Source organism: Simochromis diagramma, unplaced genomic scaffold, assembly GCF_900408965.1.
Source record: "Simochromis diagramma unplaced genomic scaffold, fSimDia1.1 OVJJ01000740.1, whole genome shotgun sequence".
Classification (NCBI taxonomy): domain Eukaryota; kingdom Metazoa; phylum Chordata; class Actinopteri; order Cichliformes; family Cichlidae; genus Simochromis; species Simochromis diagramma.
The window spans coordinates 320,698-339,599 of NW_024387541.1; the positions used below are offsets into that span (position 1 = coordinate 320,698).

Sequence of the window (18,902 nt, forward strand, 5' to 3'; positions counted from 1 at the left end):
CTTTCCTCACCTCAACTGTTTGTTTTCATGTGAAGACGATCAGTTAGTTGTAAACATCTGGATCATGCAATCACTGCCTACTGACTGAAGTCTCCAGAAACTAGCATCAGCATTCCTGGAGGATTCCTCTGACCTGTGCACGTTTCATCAGTGAGCACCCGTAATAAATACACATTCTTAGATGCAGCTGTATTCTTTTGGCTGAAAACAACTTTACAACAATATGTTGTTTCATGAACATTTATATAAATGACGATACCTGTTTGTACTGGTTGCTTTACAGCAACAGCAAGTGGACTGAGTCTACATTTGATTCTTGCTGCTTGATGATAACAGTTTCTCTAATTCGTTAAAGATAAACTTATGATACTGATGCATTTGTTAACTCAAACACTTGGCATTTTTCTCTTCCTGCCTTCAAAACGTTCAACTTTATTGATGTAGCAGCTCTTTCTCTTTTCCATTCTTACTGTTCAATACATGTAAAGCTTTCACATATTCACAGAGTGCTTTTAATATTAAAATAAAAATATATACTGTTTTTGATCTCATTCAGCTGCCTTGTCTGCAGCAGCTGTGGTACTTTTCTGTTTTATGTCTAAGCTCTTCTAATCTTTTTTTATTTTAAATCAGCCGCTCAGCTACAATCATCTGTGTGATTGGTCAGATGTTGCTGATGTTGCCATGATATGTCTGCATTGAATCCTGGGAACAGCAACAGAAGACTCACAGTTCAGCTGGAAGCTGGTTTGTTTCCTGACTCTGTTTTTTTATTTTATGTTTTCTGTAGAATAAAGATCCAACAGCAGCAGCAGCAACAAGAAGCAGAGCAAGAACTGACAGACCAACGATCAGTCCAACAGATCCTCCTGTCTGACCTGCAGGTGAGAAACAGGTGTGAGGTGTCAGGTAGGTGATGAGTGAAGAACAGAACAGAATCCATTTCCTCTTCAAACTGCTGTCAGACATTATCTACTGCACTCTGATCACATCACTCAGACCAGCTGCTTTCTACAAAGTCTCATCAACAACATCTTTAGAAACAAACATCAACAACCAGGAAGCAGCTTCACCTCTGATCACACACACACTCAACTCTACTCACTCACCTGGAGGAACAACTGTCAGGTTGGTGCTGATGATCAGAGTCACAGGTCCTCTGACTCGCTGGACGACACGACACTCGTATGTTCCAGCATCATTAATCGTCACATCCTTCAGAATCAAAGACACGTCTCCATCCTTCATCTGTCTGTCCTGCAGATCCACCCGGTTCTTAAAAGATGGATGCTGGTCGTCTGGAACAAAGTGACCGTCCCGGTACAAAAGCACATATTCATCTCCCAGGTCAGCTCTGCTCCACTTTACAACTATGATGTTGTTGTTTGCAGCTCGACATGTCAGAGTGACGTCCTGTCCAGACTCAGCTGTGATGGTTTTCTGGTCTGAAAGAGGAAACAACACAGAGCAGAGAGGTTAAAGGTCAAAGTACAACTGTTCACTTCTACAGCAGCCAATCAGAAACACACAATAAAAGACAGTCTTCTGTTGTTAGATGATGATCTTTGATTGTGTTTCTTCTTGTGTCAGCTGAGCTGAAGAAGAGGGAGAACATTAGACATTACAAGAGACTAAACTACATTTAGTTCTTATGTAGTGCTTTCCTACTCAAACATGCTCTGTACACCTTGCTTCATTCACCCATGCACTTTTTTCTGTGTCACTGATTTCTATCTAACACACATTCCTAGTCTGCTGGATTTATCTGTGTGTTAGCATCTTGCCCATAGATATTTGGCACACAGACTGGAATCAAACCATCAACCCTGCAATTAGTAAGAGACCTGCTCTACCACCTGAGGTCATCCAACTCCATCTTTAAACACACTGACTGTGATGTTTGATCAGTGTGACCAGTCACAGCAGGTTATAGATTATTGGTTACTGATTTCACTGTTTAAAGCTTCATACAGATTGGACAGACATAGGATCACATGGTGAGTGAAATAAATGCAGAGATGGTCACCTCAGTATTTAATAATTAGTTATCTTTGGTCTCTGGCTCTATTTCACAATGTGTCTTTGTCCTGTCTTTTATACCTTGTGTGATATTTCTGCCAGAATCCATATAAATTATTTCACCTTAAAGCAGCGCTGCTAACTGACTTTAGCATCATCACTCCGACCGACACAAACCAAATAATATGAAAATAATTCTTGGGGAATATCATTCACGCGTAGCCCAGGCTCATTCTCTTCATTCCTTGTTATCTCACATATAAACTCTGTTAAAAACTTAGTTTCTAACAGGTAAATCTCACCTGCAGAGACGAACAGGACAAACATCAGCGTGGAGCAGAGTGACGCAGTTACAGCAGACATGTCCGTGTTCTCGGTTTCTGCTGATCTGACTCTTAGTTTGTTCTAAATGTCTGAGTCTGTTGGTGTTTTCACTGAATAACTGAACCTGAGTTTCAACCTGAACACATCAGATTAAATTTAAGGTTTAAATAAAGATCAAAAATTTTCTGTCACCCGTTCACTCGATCCCAAAATGGACGACCTGTCTCTTAAAGAAATTGAGCCACGTGACGTTGTGATGTGTTACGTTGTGATGTGTTACGTTGGACTGTAGTTGGACGATGAAGTGCATCGTTAAAAAAAGGTGAAACAATTATATACAAAATATAAAATATATCAAATCTAAATGGATGTCATTTAGATTTGATATATTTTATATTTTGTATTTTTTTTCTGTATAAAAATGGATATTGCACTATGAAGGAAGCAATATTTACCTCCATAAAAGCTGTTCTATAGAACTTTTTTGAGGAATAAAGAAGCAGCAGAACATACAGCATCAAACAGTTAAAAAATATAGAGATAAAGTCTGACAGCTTTTGTTTCTTATCTAAGAAACTGAAAGGCATCATTTTAAACACTTACTGTTGTTCTGAAGGATCTGAAACCCTCAAACACTCTTCTGAACATCAGGATGGAAAATTATCCACAGATAAAAACAGTGTGAGGTCAGCAGGAACTTATTTAGGTTTCATTTCATGTGAGCAAAACGTCTTACAAAAGTAAATCACTCAAGAATGAAAAGTCAAAAGATAAAATTAAAGAAGTTGTGGGCAAACTGACATCTGTAGCAAAAAAATACAGATCGAACCAGCCTGTACATCCATTCACAGACAAACAAATCCCTGAAGTCAGAAGTGGGGATTTGTTTCACTGACGTATTTTGTTTTGAATAAAACCAAATACTCTGCAAACACTCCGGGTGTGTTTTCGACTCAGAGGCCCTCCCAGCACACAGGAGTAGGGGATCAAATCACGTTACTTGCTTAACTACCTGCAGTCCCTGCACGTACCTCCACCTGGGAAATTATATTATTGCAATCGCACTAATTAAGACCTGAGAGATTATATCTCTCAGGTCTCTGGTCTGCAAACGCCTTGGTGTTCTCCCGGAGACACTGGAAGAGGTGGCCAAGGAGAGGGAGGTCTGGGTGTCTCTGCTTAGGCTGCTGCCCCCATGACCCTGCCCCAAATACCGCAGCAAAACTGATCGATGTATTAATCTATATAATTATATTATTATTTCATATTTGCTCATGAATTACTTGTGGTTCCTTTGGCAAAGACCTGACTCCATCCAACTGATTCTGCCTTGGAGCAGTGATGTCCTGATAATATGTGAATCTAACATATGAGACACACAGGACTTCAGAATAGTGTCCGTGGTTTGAGCAAGACCAGATACAAAACAGTAATGGAGTATGTTTCCTGTTCCGGCTTTAGGTTGTTGTCATACAGTGCCCAGTGATTTCTGTCAAGAGAACCAACCCTGATATCATGAACATATTGCTTCTCTTTCAGCTTCCTCTCATTGATTTGAATTGCCTCGTTTAAAACCTTAACTCACACTAAAAGCCCTAAATCAGTGCCAGTAATAACTCAACTGAACTGGCTGGATCTTTCTATATAAATTATAATTATTTTTAATCATAGTGAATTGTTAGTAGATCACCCTGAATAACAATTTGTTCTGCTTAGTAAATCTGCCCGATAGCCTACAAAATGATATAACGTTACCCAGGCGAGTGGAGCTTGATCGGAGATTGTGGAGGCTGGGTGGCACATGTGAGCAACGAGAGAAAGATGGAGGATGCGAGTGTTGTAAACAATAAGATCTATTTCTGATATTATAACATTATAACATGCAAGAACTACAACTTTCTGTGAGCTGTTGAAGCAGCTCATTAACTGTCTTTGTATTTCACATGGAGGCTAGCTTCCACATGCTAGCTAGCTAGCATGTGGATTTCAATGTGTTCTGCTTTTATTATCTACATATACTGGTTCAGTTTGTCATGTTCACTGTTTAATAACTAAATAACACGAACATGTTATTCATACTTGACTTTATGTAAGAATTAACAGTGTGTTTGTCACATCTGGCAAAGCAGATAGCATGGAGTGAGGTGATTGTCCTAACCCTAACCCAAATGCAGGCACACAGAGACAAGGGTGGAAGATAGCAAAAGCAAGCCTTTATTTCTGGCTGTAAAAATACTATGAACAAAAACAAGACTTGATGAACAGAGGAAAAAACCTAACTAAAACCCAGACTGGGGAAAGCTAAATATGAAATACAAGAAACACAGGAAAACACGCAAACAATCCAAGTGTTTCCCTCAGTTTCTCAGGGAAACTGAGGGAAACACACACCATATATACACAAGAGGGATAGGAGACAGGAAACAGGAGGGGAACACAGCTGGGGACTAATCCGACCTTACAAGACAAGGGGAAGCAAGACTAGATACACTGCACACAGGATAAGAACTATCAAAATAAAAGAGGAAACACACCTCCCGAAACTCAGACACAAGACACACAAGCTTAACACAGAAACAAGGTGACTAGACATGAAACACGGGACATGGTAAAAGCACAGTGACAGTGTTAGCTGTTAGCATTATTATCTAACCATACATGCACTCCCTCATGCGCCATCATCCAGGTCATGGTACTTTTAAGAGTTTGAGTTGAAGACAACTGGACCTCTGTTTATGGTCACGAGGATGCTTCACCTCTTCGGTTCTGAAAGCTGATGGAGAGTCTCAGGTATTCAACTCCTAGTGAGGTTGTGATGTTGGCGGTGGTCCTGAGAGTGGCTCACCCACCCTGCTGTCAACTGAGTTACTGAGGTCACATGGGTCAAGGTGTGAGTGTGGGGGGCTGAATGGCCTGGAAGGGATCCCAGGACTGTGTTATAGGTAGCCAACACTTTTTCCATGTTTGAACTTAATGTGACCACTAGAGGGAGGCGTGTGCCTGTTAGTGCTGTGGATGCGTCATGACTGTCAAGCTCAATTATGTTTGTACAGTAGTAATAAATACCCACCTCTAAATTATAAAGGAATAATAATGAATAAAAAGCACCAGAGCAGATTAATGTCGCAGCATGTGTCACCATGATGATTTACCTCAAAGTGAACCACCTTTGTAGAAAACCCGGTGTTAACCAATAATTACCTGGATAAGTCAAAATCTAGATTCCTGCAGTCGCACACCTGCTAGTTTTGTGCCAAAAGTGAGTTTTGCTGTTTCTATGTGTTTTGGATGTGTGATGATATCTTTACTTATCCTGTTGACTACAGTAGTTACCAACACATCTCATCTCTGTCGTCGTCTTTATAGGTCCAGCTACCGGAGTAATATGTCATTGTGGTGGGCGTGGTTTGTGGCTCAGCTGCAGGGAGGGGTGGAGCAGTGGGGTGTGGTGCCAGGGGATGCTCCACACACCTGTCCTCCATCATCTAATCATGCCTTCTCTATTTCAGCAGGATGCCGCGACCTGTGGGGAGAGAGAGAGACGTGATGCACAAGCATAAAGGTGAATAAACCGTGTAAAAGTGTTCAAGTCTCTGCAACACTGTGTGCCTTTGTCCTTTAAATAAAAGACGTCTTTTTTATTGTTGTTAGAAACACTGACATATGAATCATTAAAAAGCATAAAAAGGCACCTAACTCAAAGGATGAACCAGCAAATAACCAATTTATTTATGTGACTCAAATTCTTCTAGATTAAAGCGGAAATGTATGAGAAAAATGGCCAATTTAACAAGAAAGTAACTCAGAAAATAGTTTTTCTTTGATAAAGGAAACTCGTGACTTTGCACATTTGGTTTGCTGTGCTGTATGCCAACATTAGATAACCTAATGTAATATTCTTGTCAACTGGATTTGGCAACAGAGAAGTATATGTGTATTATATATATTATAGCACAGAATCACCACATTATCATCGGCATCCAAACTTTGAACAGATGTAAACTTTGTTCAGAACAAACTGATGTAAATTTGTGTATCAAAAACTACAACAAAATGGATGCAAGGACATCAGTGGTTACAGGTTAAGATATCAATATGATCAGTGGTACAGCAGATTAGAGTAATCGATCCTTTGAGTTGTTTTCTTCTTCTCAAAATGTAACCGTGGCTCAGTAGTCGGCTTGATCATGTCTGCACTTGTTCAGGCGTGTCCAGCTCCAGGCCTCAGGGGCCGGTGTCCTGCAGGTTTTAGATGTGTCCTTGATCCAACACAGCAGATTTAAATGGCTAAATGACCTCCTCAACATGTCCTGAAGTTGTCCAGAGGCCTGGTGATGACCTAATCATTTGATTCAGGTGTGCTGACCCAGGGTGAGATCTACAACCTGCAGGACAGCGACTCTACCGGCCTGGAGTTGGACACCCCTGGTTTAGTTGTTCATTTCCATGTCTGAACTTCTTGCAGCTGTGGTAAACAGAGGCGTTACATTGTGAAGTGTTACTCTTTGTGTTGGACTGCCATCTCGTGGTGCATTTAGGAATTGTTCAGAATGCTTAATGCACCATGCAGTTTTTGCTTGCTTACAAAATCAGGGTGATGAAACTTTATAAGATTGTTATGTGAGTGTTTTAGGCCAGTTATGTTTCTTTTTCACAAACCACATCATGTATTATTGTAGAGTCGACCTTACAATATAAAGCACCTCGAGGTGACTGTTGTTGACATTTGGAGCTGTAAAAACAACATTTAATGTCTGCTCCTCATTCACCGTCACATTGCATACAAAACAAATGTTCTGGTGCATGCGCGGCTTCTGACTGAGGATCAGTGCAGCAACACAATCCAGCATTAAACTGATGAACACCATTCTGTACAGTTGTAAAATAGCTTTTTTGCTACAAGGTGATCCTCAAGCTAACAACTTGCACGTTGGTATAATGCAGCATGATGTGCATGTGGAGGTGCAAAGAAGATGTGTCAGGCCTGAAATCTGCAGCAGACGAACAACATCACCACGAATCATTTATTTCTGGTTCATCACATGAAACAGCCAATCAGAAGTCTGTTCACAAAACAGATAAAGATCATAATTTCATAACGGCAAGAACTTAAAGAAAACCTTTCACCTCTGTACGTTACAAAAACACCCATAATAAAAAACAACATTACACAGGTATAAATGTAAAGATGACACAGAGATGAAGACACATTAAGGACATTTACATTGTTCACTTCATCTTCCTGCATCAAGAGCTGAATAGAAGCTGGCGAGGTTCACAGTTCAGAGTCAGAGAGAAACATCTACAGTTCAGCTGCATGAATTTTTAGTTTCATACAGCATTCGCATCCCTCTGTGAGCAGTAAAGTTGATAAGCTGGATTAACTTTCAAGTAACAAAAATAAAAAATACGAGTATACAAAACGAAATAATTGCACCTAAAACAAGCTTGTTATACAAACTTTTTCACACTGTGCTGCAGTTAAAGAAGAAAAGGCCACACGAGGTCGATATTTTAAACCAACACAAAAAACTGCTCAATTTAAAGTTAATTTGAATGAAATTAACCTGGATGTTAACGATGGTTCATTTCTAATTTATCTTCAGGTCATCTGTGTAACTGTCCTCCTGCGCAGACGTAAGAGGCTGTGTGATCTCTGGATCATCGTGAGTCTTAGATTGAAGTCGTCTTTTCATCCAAAACCTAACAACACCGACAACAAGAAGCACAGCGGCACAAAGAAACGCAGCAGAAACTGCCACAGGTCCATCCTCCTTCCTTCTGTCTTCCTTTCCTCCATCCTTCTTCCCTCTGTCTTCCTTTCCTCCATCCTCCTTCCCTCCGTCCTCTGTGTGTCCTCCTGTCGGACCTGCAGGTGAGAAACAGGTGTGAGGTGTCAGCTGATCAAATGAAATGAATTGGATTTAAAATGTATTCTTGGGGAGAAATATCCTGATGAAGCTTATAATTTATCCTCTAGTAGCTTTAACGTCAGCAGCCTGGGCAATAGATTAGAATCCAGTACGAAAACATTTACACGTTTTACACATCACTAAATTAAAACTCTGTGAGTGCGATGTTACACTCAGTGGTTTTAGTGAGATACGGTTTAAAAAGCTGCACATATGAAACATTTTCCCCCAGCAGAGAATCGACGTCACACTGAATACATGCTGGACATGACCAGGTTATGTTTTTAACATTAGTCACCATGGTGATTTAACCAGGTAAAAAGAGAGTCTGACACAGGAAGTAACATAGTTCGCACAGACATTAATGACTCTGTACCGTAAGTAAAAAACAAACAAACAAACAGCCACAAAGACAACAGCTGGAGAAACATCTGTCTACCTCTGACATCCACCAGCTCATCCATACAACAAACAAACATCAACAACCAGGAAGCAGCTTCACCTCTGATCACACACACACTCAACTCTACTCACTCACCTGGAGGAACAACAGCCAGGTAGATGATGCTGGGAATCTCCAATGAGTCTGTTTCTGCCATGAACACATGACACTCGTATGTTCCAGCGTCATGAATCGTCACATCCTTCAGAATCAAAGACACGTCTCCATCCTTCATCTGTCTGTCCTGCAGATCCACCCGGTTCTTAAAAGATGGATGCAGGTGTGTTGAATTAGAGAGACCATCCTGGTACAAAAGCACATATTTTGGCTTCAGGTCAGCTTTCTTCCAGTACACAGCTGTGATGTTGCTGTTTGGAGCTCGACATGTCAGAGTGACGTCCTGTCCAGACTCAGCTGTGATGTTTTTCTGCTCTGAAAGAGGAAACAACACAGAGCAGAGAGGTTAAAGGTCAAAGTACAATTATGATCAGAATGATTGACTTTAAATATTTTGTTTATTTCCTTTGACATTTGAGTTTTTAGTCATGTTGGATTTAATGAACCTCTGAACATCCAGCAGGTCACCAGTGACCCACTGAGGGGGAATTTTAGCCTCATGCTAAACATGCAAAGTGTCAGAAACTACAAGATGTTAGCTTCCACAGAACAACAACATGTGCTGATAATAAGTGAACATAATGTGTGAGAGAAAGCAGCCTCTCATTATAAGACACTGTGAGTCTCTGCATGCTGCCTTTATGGAGCTACAGCTGTTTGTGTACACTGAACAAGAAGCTTTGTAGCTGTATATAAAAATAAATGTTTGTTTCAGTTCTATGAAGCTTTGAGTATTTTGGATCAGTAGCACTGCTGTGTTTGTTGCATCATGTTGCTGTAATTGTTTATATGCTTTATATATTCTGAGGTAAGTTGATCTATAGTGTTACATCATATTCTATGAGGATGTTATGTGTTTGTGTACTTTCTGCCCAGTTTGACCCGTTTAGCAGACGTCAGCCTGTTTAAGGCTCTGATATCTATTCTGTGTGACTTACAGCAGTTATGACATGGTCTGATTTTCTCACACAATAAAGGAATATTTAATATATCAGTCTACTCTTCATTCTATCAGAAACAGTTTTCACAGCTCGTACGTTTGCTTTTTACACATATATGTAAGCATTGAACCAAATTTAGTAATGCCAACATACTGAAGGCACATTTGTCTCTTATCCTCCTAGGACCTGCCGTCCACATATGTGGACATCACATTTTGGGTTATTTAGACCAAAATACTGAATTGAATTTTGCTGTACATGGGCCTGATATCCACGTACGAGGACGTTATACTGCCACTGTTCTGTCAAATATTTTAAACAAATATCCTCATACGTGGCTCTTATTGTTCTTAAAAACAAAAATAAGGTAAAAAAAAAAATCTGATAATTCTCTGTTTTTACATTCATCAGGCCCCAATGTGCCCAGATATCAAAGAGAAATTAAAAATGCATGCCATGGAAGAGTTCGGGTCTTAGGAGGTTAAATATAATACACCTACATATACACTGTCACAGATACTTGAGTGTCTTCGAGTGAAGGTTTAAGGTGATAGGCTGTACCAGTGTACCTGCACATGTGACGTGACAATAGAAGTGATTTGATTTGAGAGTTCAAACTCACTGCTGTAATAACTTAGAATGATTAATATAATAACTAGAATATTGGCCATATCAGCCATATATTTATACAGCCATATTTCGCACATAACTATGAGAGGCGGAAGAGGAAGTAGTTCCTTTGAATGTAGACAATCCGAATGTTATAGTTTCTTCCCACTGTGTTCCTGTTAATGATAAACTACAAATGTACCCTAAATTACTAAAATATCGATATTTTAATGTGAGAATCGATTCTAGAACATAAATGATTGGTATCGGAGGAATCGATATTTCAGGATCGACCCGCACTTCACTACTGCGCGTGCTCCGGCGCGTGCGGTCGCTACAGTGGGACACTTCCTGTCTCTCTCACAGATGTTATGTGTCCACTCAGCCTCTTGTCTCCGTCACACACAGACAAACTGAATCCATATGAAAGTAATTCTTTACGAAATTTTGTTAACATATAAAGAGGCTGATACTATTTAATCATCTTCATGTCAGCGTCAGATATATTTGGGCTTAAAACAGGTAAACCTCACCTGCAGAGACGAACACGACGAACATCAGCGTGGAGCAGAGCGTTGCAGTTACAGCAGACATGTCCGTGTTCTCTGTTTCTGCCGATCTGACTCTTAGTTTGTTCCGAGTCTGTTGGCAGGAACAGGAGAAAAAGATTGTAAAAGAAACGGCTTCCCACCCCTACAGCTACCATGTACAGATAAACGACTCTCTAGTGATGGGACGTTCTGTATCGAGGCTTCAAAGCGTGTGTCGAGTAATGGAGGGGGCGTTTCCGCGATGCGCGTATCGAGGCTTGCTTCATTTATGGGAGGAGCTGAAAATGATGACGCCCGAAGCCTCGCTGTACCACGTGACTGGTTCATGAAGTGGTTCGAACTTTGCCGCGAGCTATGACAGCGATATAAACCCCTCAGACTTCATTCAAAATGTGGGTGTTTGATGGAAAGTTGCGGTTAGTGAGAGTTTGGAGGTTTATGAGAGTGAGGAGAGAAAGTCAGGAGAGAATGGAGCCAGCTAAGAAGAGGAGGATGTCCTCCCCTGTGTGGGAACATTTTGATCTTATTCCTCCCAACAAGGTATGTAATTTCTACAGAAGATGTTTTCATGATACTGATGGTGCAATACAATTTATGTTAAGCTGTCTTGACTTTTGTACAAGGTGAAGTGTTTGCTATGTGCCAGGGAGCTGGGATATAACAACACCTCATCCATGCTTAGGCACTACAGAGCTTTGCATGAGAATAAGGGGAACACCGATTGTGGAGCAAGACCAGGTGAGCCATCAAATGCAATGATAATATAGCATGCAGTAATGTTACTAAATGATATAACAATATTATACAACTGTTATAAGTTACGTGTGTGATATTTATATTTGTGCTTTGTTTTTGTTGTCTTTCCTCAGCAGAACAATCTCAAATAGATGAAGACCTGGTTGGCATGGTGATTGAGGACTCCCAGCCATTTAGCATTGTGGAGGACAAAGGATTCAAAAGATTTGTTAAATCATTAAATCCTAGCTGTGTTCTCCCAACTAAAAGGTCATAAAAGCAGTGAAAATTTAGTTTTTACAGAATAAAATATGAACAGGCAGGACTGAGGCCTCAGTGTGTAGCTGTCCATACCTCAACGTTACAAAAGCACAACTACTGTCCACACCCCAACCACACCTCACCTCACAGTAAATGATCATTTCCATTTTAAGCATTTCCAAATGATCATTTCCCATACTGCCAGTATAAATATACAAAGTATACTGCATCACTACAATATAGATGTTTTACACACTCCTTTTGTTGTTGACATTTACAGGCTGTGTGCAAAATGCCACACTCTTCAAATTCATGCCAACTAATATTTCTACGTCCAGTAGATGTCCTACTAGAGCAAATGAAGCTTCAAGACGCTTTGTGCTGGGATGAACCAATTGGATGAAAAGCTTCAGTGCTTCATGAGGCTTCATCTGCCCATCACTAGTATTTTCACTGAACAACTAAACCTGAGTTTAAACCTGAACACATCAGATTACATTTAAGGTTTAAATAAAGCTGAAAGTCACTGACTACGAATCTGTGTCTGAGACGCTCATGCAGAGGCTACGCTTTCGATTTCTTCTTCTTCTTCTGTACAGGGTTTATTGGCGGTCGGCAAACAGCAAAATGGTGCATTACCGCCACCAACTGGTGTGGAGTGTGGACCGAAATGACATAAATAAATAAATATTATTAATAATGTAAATCTTTCCGAACAAATGCCTTAAAAACCAAAATACAGCCTGATAACTTTCACTTATAGAGCTCATGCGAAACAATCAATCAAGTCCAACTTCACTTTCATATCCTCCAGGTTTTGAGCAGTTGTCTCCTTTCCATATCATACTTCTGACAATGCAATAAACAATAAAACATGTTCTATTGTTTCCTGTTCCCTACTGCAGTCACACTCCTCTGTACAGTGTTTACTTATTAAAAATGTGCTATTTAAACCAGTGTGTCCGAATCTCAGTCGAGATATAACCGTCTCCTCTCTCCTGTTTCGTCCTGTACTTCTCATTTCCACCACTTTGCTTTGGATTTCATAAAACCATCATCCTTTCCTCTCTGCCTCTCTTCATTCTCACACCTTGGCTCGTGTGATTAGGTTTGATTAAAAGGCTTACATGGAAAACACATATTGGGGAAATGACTGAGAAATCTAAAAAGGTTTTGAATATTTTACATGTTTCAAAAGCAGCGAATGGGTTGCAGAAAAAACAACATGAAAAGCTTTATATATAAGTGTCATTAGATCAGTTATGGATTATGTATGTCTGGTCTATGGCTCAGCAGCTAAAAGATCGTTAAATCACTTGGATAAAGCCCAGTATCAAGTGTTGAGGTTGTGTTTTGGGGCCATTAAAATGTTTCAATTGCAAGTCGAAATGAATGAACTACTGTTAGAAATAAGAAGACATCAGCTTTAACTTACTGGGCAAAGTTAAAGGGACATGGTGAAAAACACATAGCACATGATATAGTTAAACCTTGTCAAAAACAAGAAAAATAAAGGGAATCAACAGGAAGTTTTGGTTAAATTACAGGAAAAATACATTAGAAAGGAATTTGTAACAAAAGTATTAGTTCAGCAGCATCATTTTCAGTTTTACCACCATGGTTATACAAACAACTCCTGATTTTCATTTACTACACAAGGTAAGAGGGCTGATATCACACATATATAATATTCATGTTAAAAATATGAACAAGCATGACACAGGGAATTGTGAATTCTGTGGACAAGAGGAGACATTTGAACATGTAATGTTAGAATGTGGCAAATAACAGGAAAGCAACAAATACTCAGATTTGAATAACAGAAGAATTGTATTCAGTTAAAGGTAAAAGAAATATTTCAGAGGAATACAGGTGATGTAATTAATAGGACAATATTTGGGTTTTCGAGAGCAACTGCTGTTAATATGAGAAAGAGCTGTTCCGATCCACTAAGGCACCTGAAGTTGTCTGCGCACCGCGATAAAAAGATAGAGGAAGAGGTAGTCGTAGTTTTTAAATAAACTTTATTTAGAACCGTAACAATGACAATCTCAGACAGACAATCGAATCATAACGTACACTCCCCTTTCTTTTGTCCCAATCAGAGGAAAACACATCATTGCGGAAGAGGTAGTAGTAGCGGTGTTGCCAACTTAGCGACTTTGTCGCAATATTTAGCGACTTTTCAGACACCGTTTAAGCTGGGCTCACACTGCGCGATTTTTTCAGTCGTGTTGTTCAGCTTCTGCTCAAACTGCACGATTGACTCGCAGGGGTTAGAAGTTACGACCTGAGTGCTCACACTGTGCGTCCATAACATGAAGCTTATAACACAAAATCTGTCGCTCTCCCTCTCTGTCTTTCACTCACACAGACACACCACCACCATCAACTTTGTTAAATTGCTAATGAAAAACATGATCAGGCAGCTGTGATTGAGCAGCAGTGTAGATCCAACTATTTTCACGGTTGTTGTGGTCGTGATCATTTTGTGAGGCCACATGGAAAAGGCTCGGATGAGCTTTCCAAAGTTCTACAAGTTGTGCCTCCATCGCTTGTGTCCAGATCACACGCTGCACCGCACGTGCTGCTCCGTCTGTTCGCTTTCATTTCTGTGTTTGCGCGTGCGCAGTGTGAGAGGATGCGGAAACGCCCTCACGACGGCCGAGAGGACTTCAAACAGGTTTGAAATCCTCCCGATTGATGGTCGTGAGGTGTTAATCGCTTCTCTACCCCACGTATACTACACGATGCACGACACACGATGAAGGCGAAACTCGGCCGATCCCCAAAACCGTCGCACGACTCAAAAATTGCACAGTACATGGCCAGAACAGATGTTCACCCTACGGTCCAAACTGCAAATGAATCTCTCATGAGCGACGCTCCCGTACTGACTGGAGCAGCGCTAGATGTACAACATTGTCTTTGTCTAAAATAAATCGATGCACTGATTCCAATCATAAACAAGGAGGGTTGGAGTTGTGCCATGAAAAGGTTGCAGTTCTAAATGTGTAGTAAGTTCTTTTAGGGTGTTTTTAACTGACTTTGTCTCTTCCACGATGTCATTTCTCTCTCCTACAGCATCTGTTACAATTATTCAAATTGGGTGATGACGTTATTTAACGACTTCTAGCGAATTTTAGGACAGCCAATAGAAATTTCCCTTACCGAGGAGTCGGCAAAACTGAGTAGTAGTAGTTAAATCGGAAGTGTGGAGTCAGTTGCTTAAATCTTTCAGCTTTTTTTAAACCTTAAATTTAATTGAATGTCATCAGGTTTTAAACTCAGGTTCAGTTATTCGCTGAAATTAGCGACAGATTTAGACTTCAGAACAAATCAAAGAAGCGCTGGATGATCAGTAATAATGACACGGAAATGTCTGCTGTAACTGCATCACGCTGCTCCGCTCTGCTGTTTGCTGTCATCGTCGTGTTCGCATCTGCAGGTGAGGTTTACAGTTAGAAACTAAACTGAGTTTATCTGACAACAATAGAACAGCATCGACTAGTTTACATGTTGTTAAGAATAATAATAACAATGATAATAATATGGATTTAGTTTGTCTGTGTGGACACGTGGAAACATCTGTAATCCAGCTGTGGCAGAGACAGAGAAGTGTAATGTGTGTGTCAGTGTGATGTGTTGTAGTGTCAGGAGTCAGTATGCAGCTACAAAGCTTTTTGTTCAGTGTATACAAACAGCTGTAGCTCCATAAAGGCAGCGGCATGTTGTTGTTCTGTGGAAGCTAACATCTTGTAGTTTCTGACACTTTGCATGTTTAGCATGAGGCTAAAATTCCCCCTCAGTGGGTCACTGGTGACCTGCTGGATGTTCAGAGGTTCATTAAATCCAACATGACTAAAAACTCAAATGTCAAAGGAAATAAACAAAATATTTAAAGTCAATCATTCTGATCATAATTGTACTTTGACCTTTAACCTCTCTGCTCTGTGTTGTTTCCTCTTTCAGACCCAGAGATCATCACAGCTAAGTCTGGACAGGACGTCACTCTGACATGTCGAGCTCCAAACAGCAACATCTTAGCTGTGTACTGGAAGAACGCTGACCTGAAGCCAAAATATGTGCTTTTGTACCAGGATGGTCTCTCTAATTCAACACACCTGCATCCATCTTTTAAGAACCGGGTGGATCTGCAGGACAGACAGATGAAGGATGGAGACGTGTCTTTGATTCTGAGGAATGTGACGATTAATGACGCTGGAACATACGAGTGTCGTGTGTTCATGGCAGAAACAGACACATTGGAGATTCCCAGCATCATCTACCTGGCTGTTGTTCCTCCAGGTGAGTGAGTAGAGTTGTGTGTGTGTGATCAGAGGTGAAGCTGCTTCCTGGTTGTTGATGTTTGTTTGTTGTATGGATGAGCTGGTGGATGTCAGAGGTAGACAGATGTTTCTCCAGCTGTTGTCTTTGTGGCTGGTAGTCTAGAGTTGACTTGTTCTTACTTATTATCAGCACATGTTGTTGTTCTGTGGAAGCTAACATCTTGTAGTTTCTGACACTTTGCATGTTTAGCATGAGGCTAAAATTCCCCCTCAGTGGGTCACTGGTGACCTGCTGGATGTTCAGAGGTTCATTAAATCCAACATGACTAAAAACTCAAATGTCAAAGGAAATAAACAAAATATTTAAAGTCAATCATTCTGATCATAATTGTACTTTGACCTTTAACCTCTCTGCTCTGTGTTGTTTCCTCTTTCAGACCCAGAGATCATCACAGCTGAGTCTGGACAGGACGTCACTCTGACATGTCGAGCTCCAAACAACAACATCATAAGTTTAGAGTGGAGCAGAACTGACAAGCCAGGATTTGTGCTTTTGTACCAGGATGGTCACTTTGTTACAGATTACCAGCATCCATCTTTTAAGAACCGGGTGGATCTGCAGGACAGACAGATGAAGGATGGAGACGTGTCTTTGATTCTGAAGGATGTGAGGATGAATGACACTGGAACATACATGTGTCGTGTCCTCAATGAAAGAACCAGCTCATTGAAGATCATCGGTATCGTCTACTTGAGTGTTCCTCCAGGTGAGTGAGTAGAGTTGAGTGTGTGTGTGATCAGAGGTAAATGGCCTGTATTTGTATAGCGCTTTACTAGTCCCTAAGGACCCCAAAATGCTTTACACACCCAGTCATCCACACATTCACACACTGGTGATGGCAGCTACATTGTAGCCACAGCCACCCTGGGGCGCCCTGACAGAGGCGAGGGCTGCTGGACACTGGCGCCACCGGGCCCTCTGACCACCACCAATAGGCAACGGGTGAAGTGTCTTGCCCAAGGACACAACGACCGAGACTGTCGGAGCCAGGGCTCGAACCGGCAACCTTCCGATTACAAAGCGAACTCCCAACTCTTGAGCCACGATCGCCCCAGTGGTGAAGCTGCTTCCTGGTTGTTGGTGTTTGTTTGTTGTATGGATGAGCTGGTGGATGTCAGAGGTAGACAGATGTTTCTCCAGCTGTTGTCTTTGTGGCTGGTAGTCTAGAGTTGTAGAGCAGCATTGTTTGGTTAGAGCAGAAACAAAGACATTTATGAATCCGTCTCTTCTTCTCTTGCTCTCTAACTCGTCTGTAAACATGAAACTTAGATTACACAGGAAACACGTGATCTCACCCAAAGAACAGTCGCCGTCCTGCTTTGAAACAACCAGAACAAAACAAAAGCCCGTTTGCACTATTCCAGCACGGCTGGAGCACACACTGGCTGATGTGACAATTCATGGATATAATTTCCAATCCTTCTTTAGCTCCCACCACATCTTTAACAACCATGTGGGGTCAGGGGTCATGTTTGGCTTGAGACTTTTGAAAAGTAAATCATGTGTTTGAAAACGTGCTTCTTTAGCATCAGGCTAAAACTCTGCTGTACCTGTGATCTGGTCAATGGTCACAGCTCTCTGTCCCATCCAACCAAGTTACCCTTTATATATATGAAGTGCATCAAACCGCACGAATGGAGACGAGCGTCTGACTGACTGCTGGAGTCCAGCATCCACCCACACTCAGTTGGCCTCCATCAGTTTTCTTTAGCACAGATGTGTCCTGCTCACTCTGGAGTCAGTGTTATCATCCTCATCTGTGACAATGTGAGACTCCAGCTGAGCTAGTTTGTTATTTATTACTTCACTGACTTCTATTATGTCCTGATAGTTTAACCGTAGAGTTTAATCCATGTGTAGCTGAGCAGACTCCCTGCATGTTGTTGCTGTTACAGAGAGAGGACGGCTGCTGTCACTCTGTCAGGTTTAGGTCAAATCAAACTAAGCTGGCAGCTGATCTGAACACAGGCAGTGCTTATTGTAAAGTATCTTTACTGCAGCTGTGTTAAAAACATGGCTGCCCTCTCGCTGTAATGAGACCAGCTGAGCAGAGTTACTGATCTGTAAGCAGTTTCCAAACTCCTGAGACTGATCACAGTGTGGCTTTGAACCTCTCATGCTGAAATCATCAGTATCTCTGTGACCAGCTGTGATAAACTGCTGATAAATGAACACATTACCTTTGTGCTATAAACTTACCTGCCAGAGCAAATACATAACAGCCATAATACACAGTTTGTCTGTGTAACAACTGTAAAAAACTATTGTAAGGAGCTGGACTTCTTCAAGTTTGTTTAAAACGTTTAATCCGAGAAGCTTCTTCAGTTCTAAGAGCAACTGGTGGATCTCCCAGATTTTTAAGCCCTATGGGAGTGTCCCCCAGGAGGGTCATGGAGCACCTGTTGATCCTATTGATCCCACCATTCTGATGGACATAGAAGAGCCACCTCCACAGGATAAAGGACACTCTTTCGAGGATGCTAATGTTCACATTTTGGACAGAGAGGACAGATGGTTTGAAAGAGGAGTGAAAGAAGCCATCTATGTCCACTGTGAGCGACCATCTTTGAACAGAGGCGGCGGCTTACGACATCAACTGTCTGCCATCTATAATCCAGTTTTGAGATCCCTTCTATTACAC

At 41.1% G+C, this 18,902-nt stretch overlaps 1 protein-coding gene and 2 long non-coding RNA genes across 3 annotated transcripts; 1 reads left to right on the forward strand and 2 right to left on the reverse strand.

The window, feature by feature from the left end:
- Positions 1-711: 711 nt before the first annotated feature.
- Positions 712-12,464, reverse strand: LOC120727392 (V-set and immunoglobulin domain-containing protein 8-like). The gene is made up of 5 exons (XM_040021627.1): positions 12,357-12,464; positions 10,898-11,013; positions 8,794-9,129; positions 1,110-1,445; positions 712-878 (listed from the first exon to the last, which is right to left on the reverse strand). The coding sequence occupies exons 2-5, from the start codon at positions 10,956-10,958 to the stop codon at positions 727-729; spliced, it is 885 nt and encodes a 294-aa protein (XP_039877561.1). The 5' UTR covers positions 10,959-11,013; positions 12,357-12,464; the 3' UTR covers positions 712-726.
- On the forward strand, positions 2,401-12,587 carry LOC120727406. Its single transcript, XR_005694525.1, has 2 exons — positions 2,401-2,504; positions 12,416-12,587. It is a non-coding gene; the product is annotated as an uncharacterized LOC120727406 (long non-coding RNA).
- On the reverse strand, positions 8,236-8,787 carry LOC120727404. Its single transcript, XR_005694523.1, has 2 exons — positions 8,500-8,787; positions 8,236-8,406 (listed from the first exon to the last, which is right to left on the reverse strand). It is a non-coding gene; the product is annotated as an uncharacterized LOC120727404 (long non-coding RNA).
- Positions 12,588-18,902: the final 6,315 nt, after the last annotated feature.

Bases quoted from the DNA above. Each gene is read 5' to 3' on its own strand.
- LOC120727392 (XM_040021627.1), bottom strand. From the start codon at position 10,958: ATGTCTGCTGTAACTGCAACGCTCTGCTCCACGCTGATGTTCGTCGTG. The intron at 9,130-10,897 runs GTGAGGTTTACC...TTCCTCTTTCAG, and splicing joins CGTCGTGTTCGTCTCTGCAG to AGCAGAAAAACATCACAGCT. The intron at 1,446-8,793 runs GTGAGTGAGTAG...TTCCTCTTTCAG, and splicing joins CCTGGCTGTTGTTCCTCCAG to ACCAGAAAACCATCACAGCT.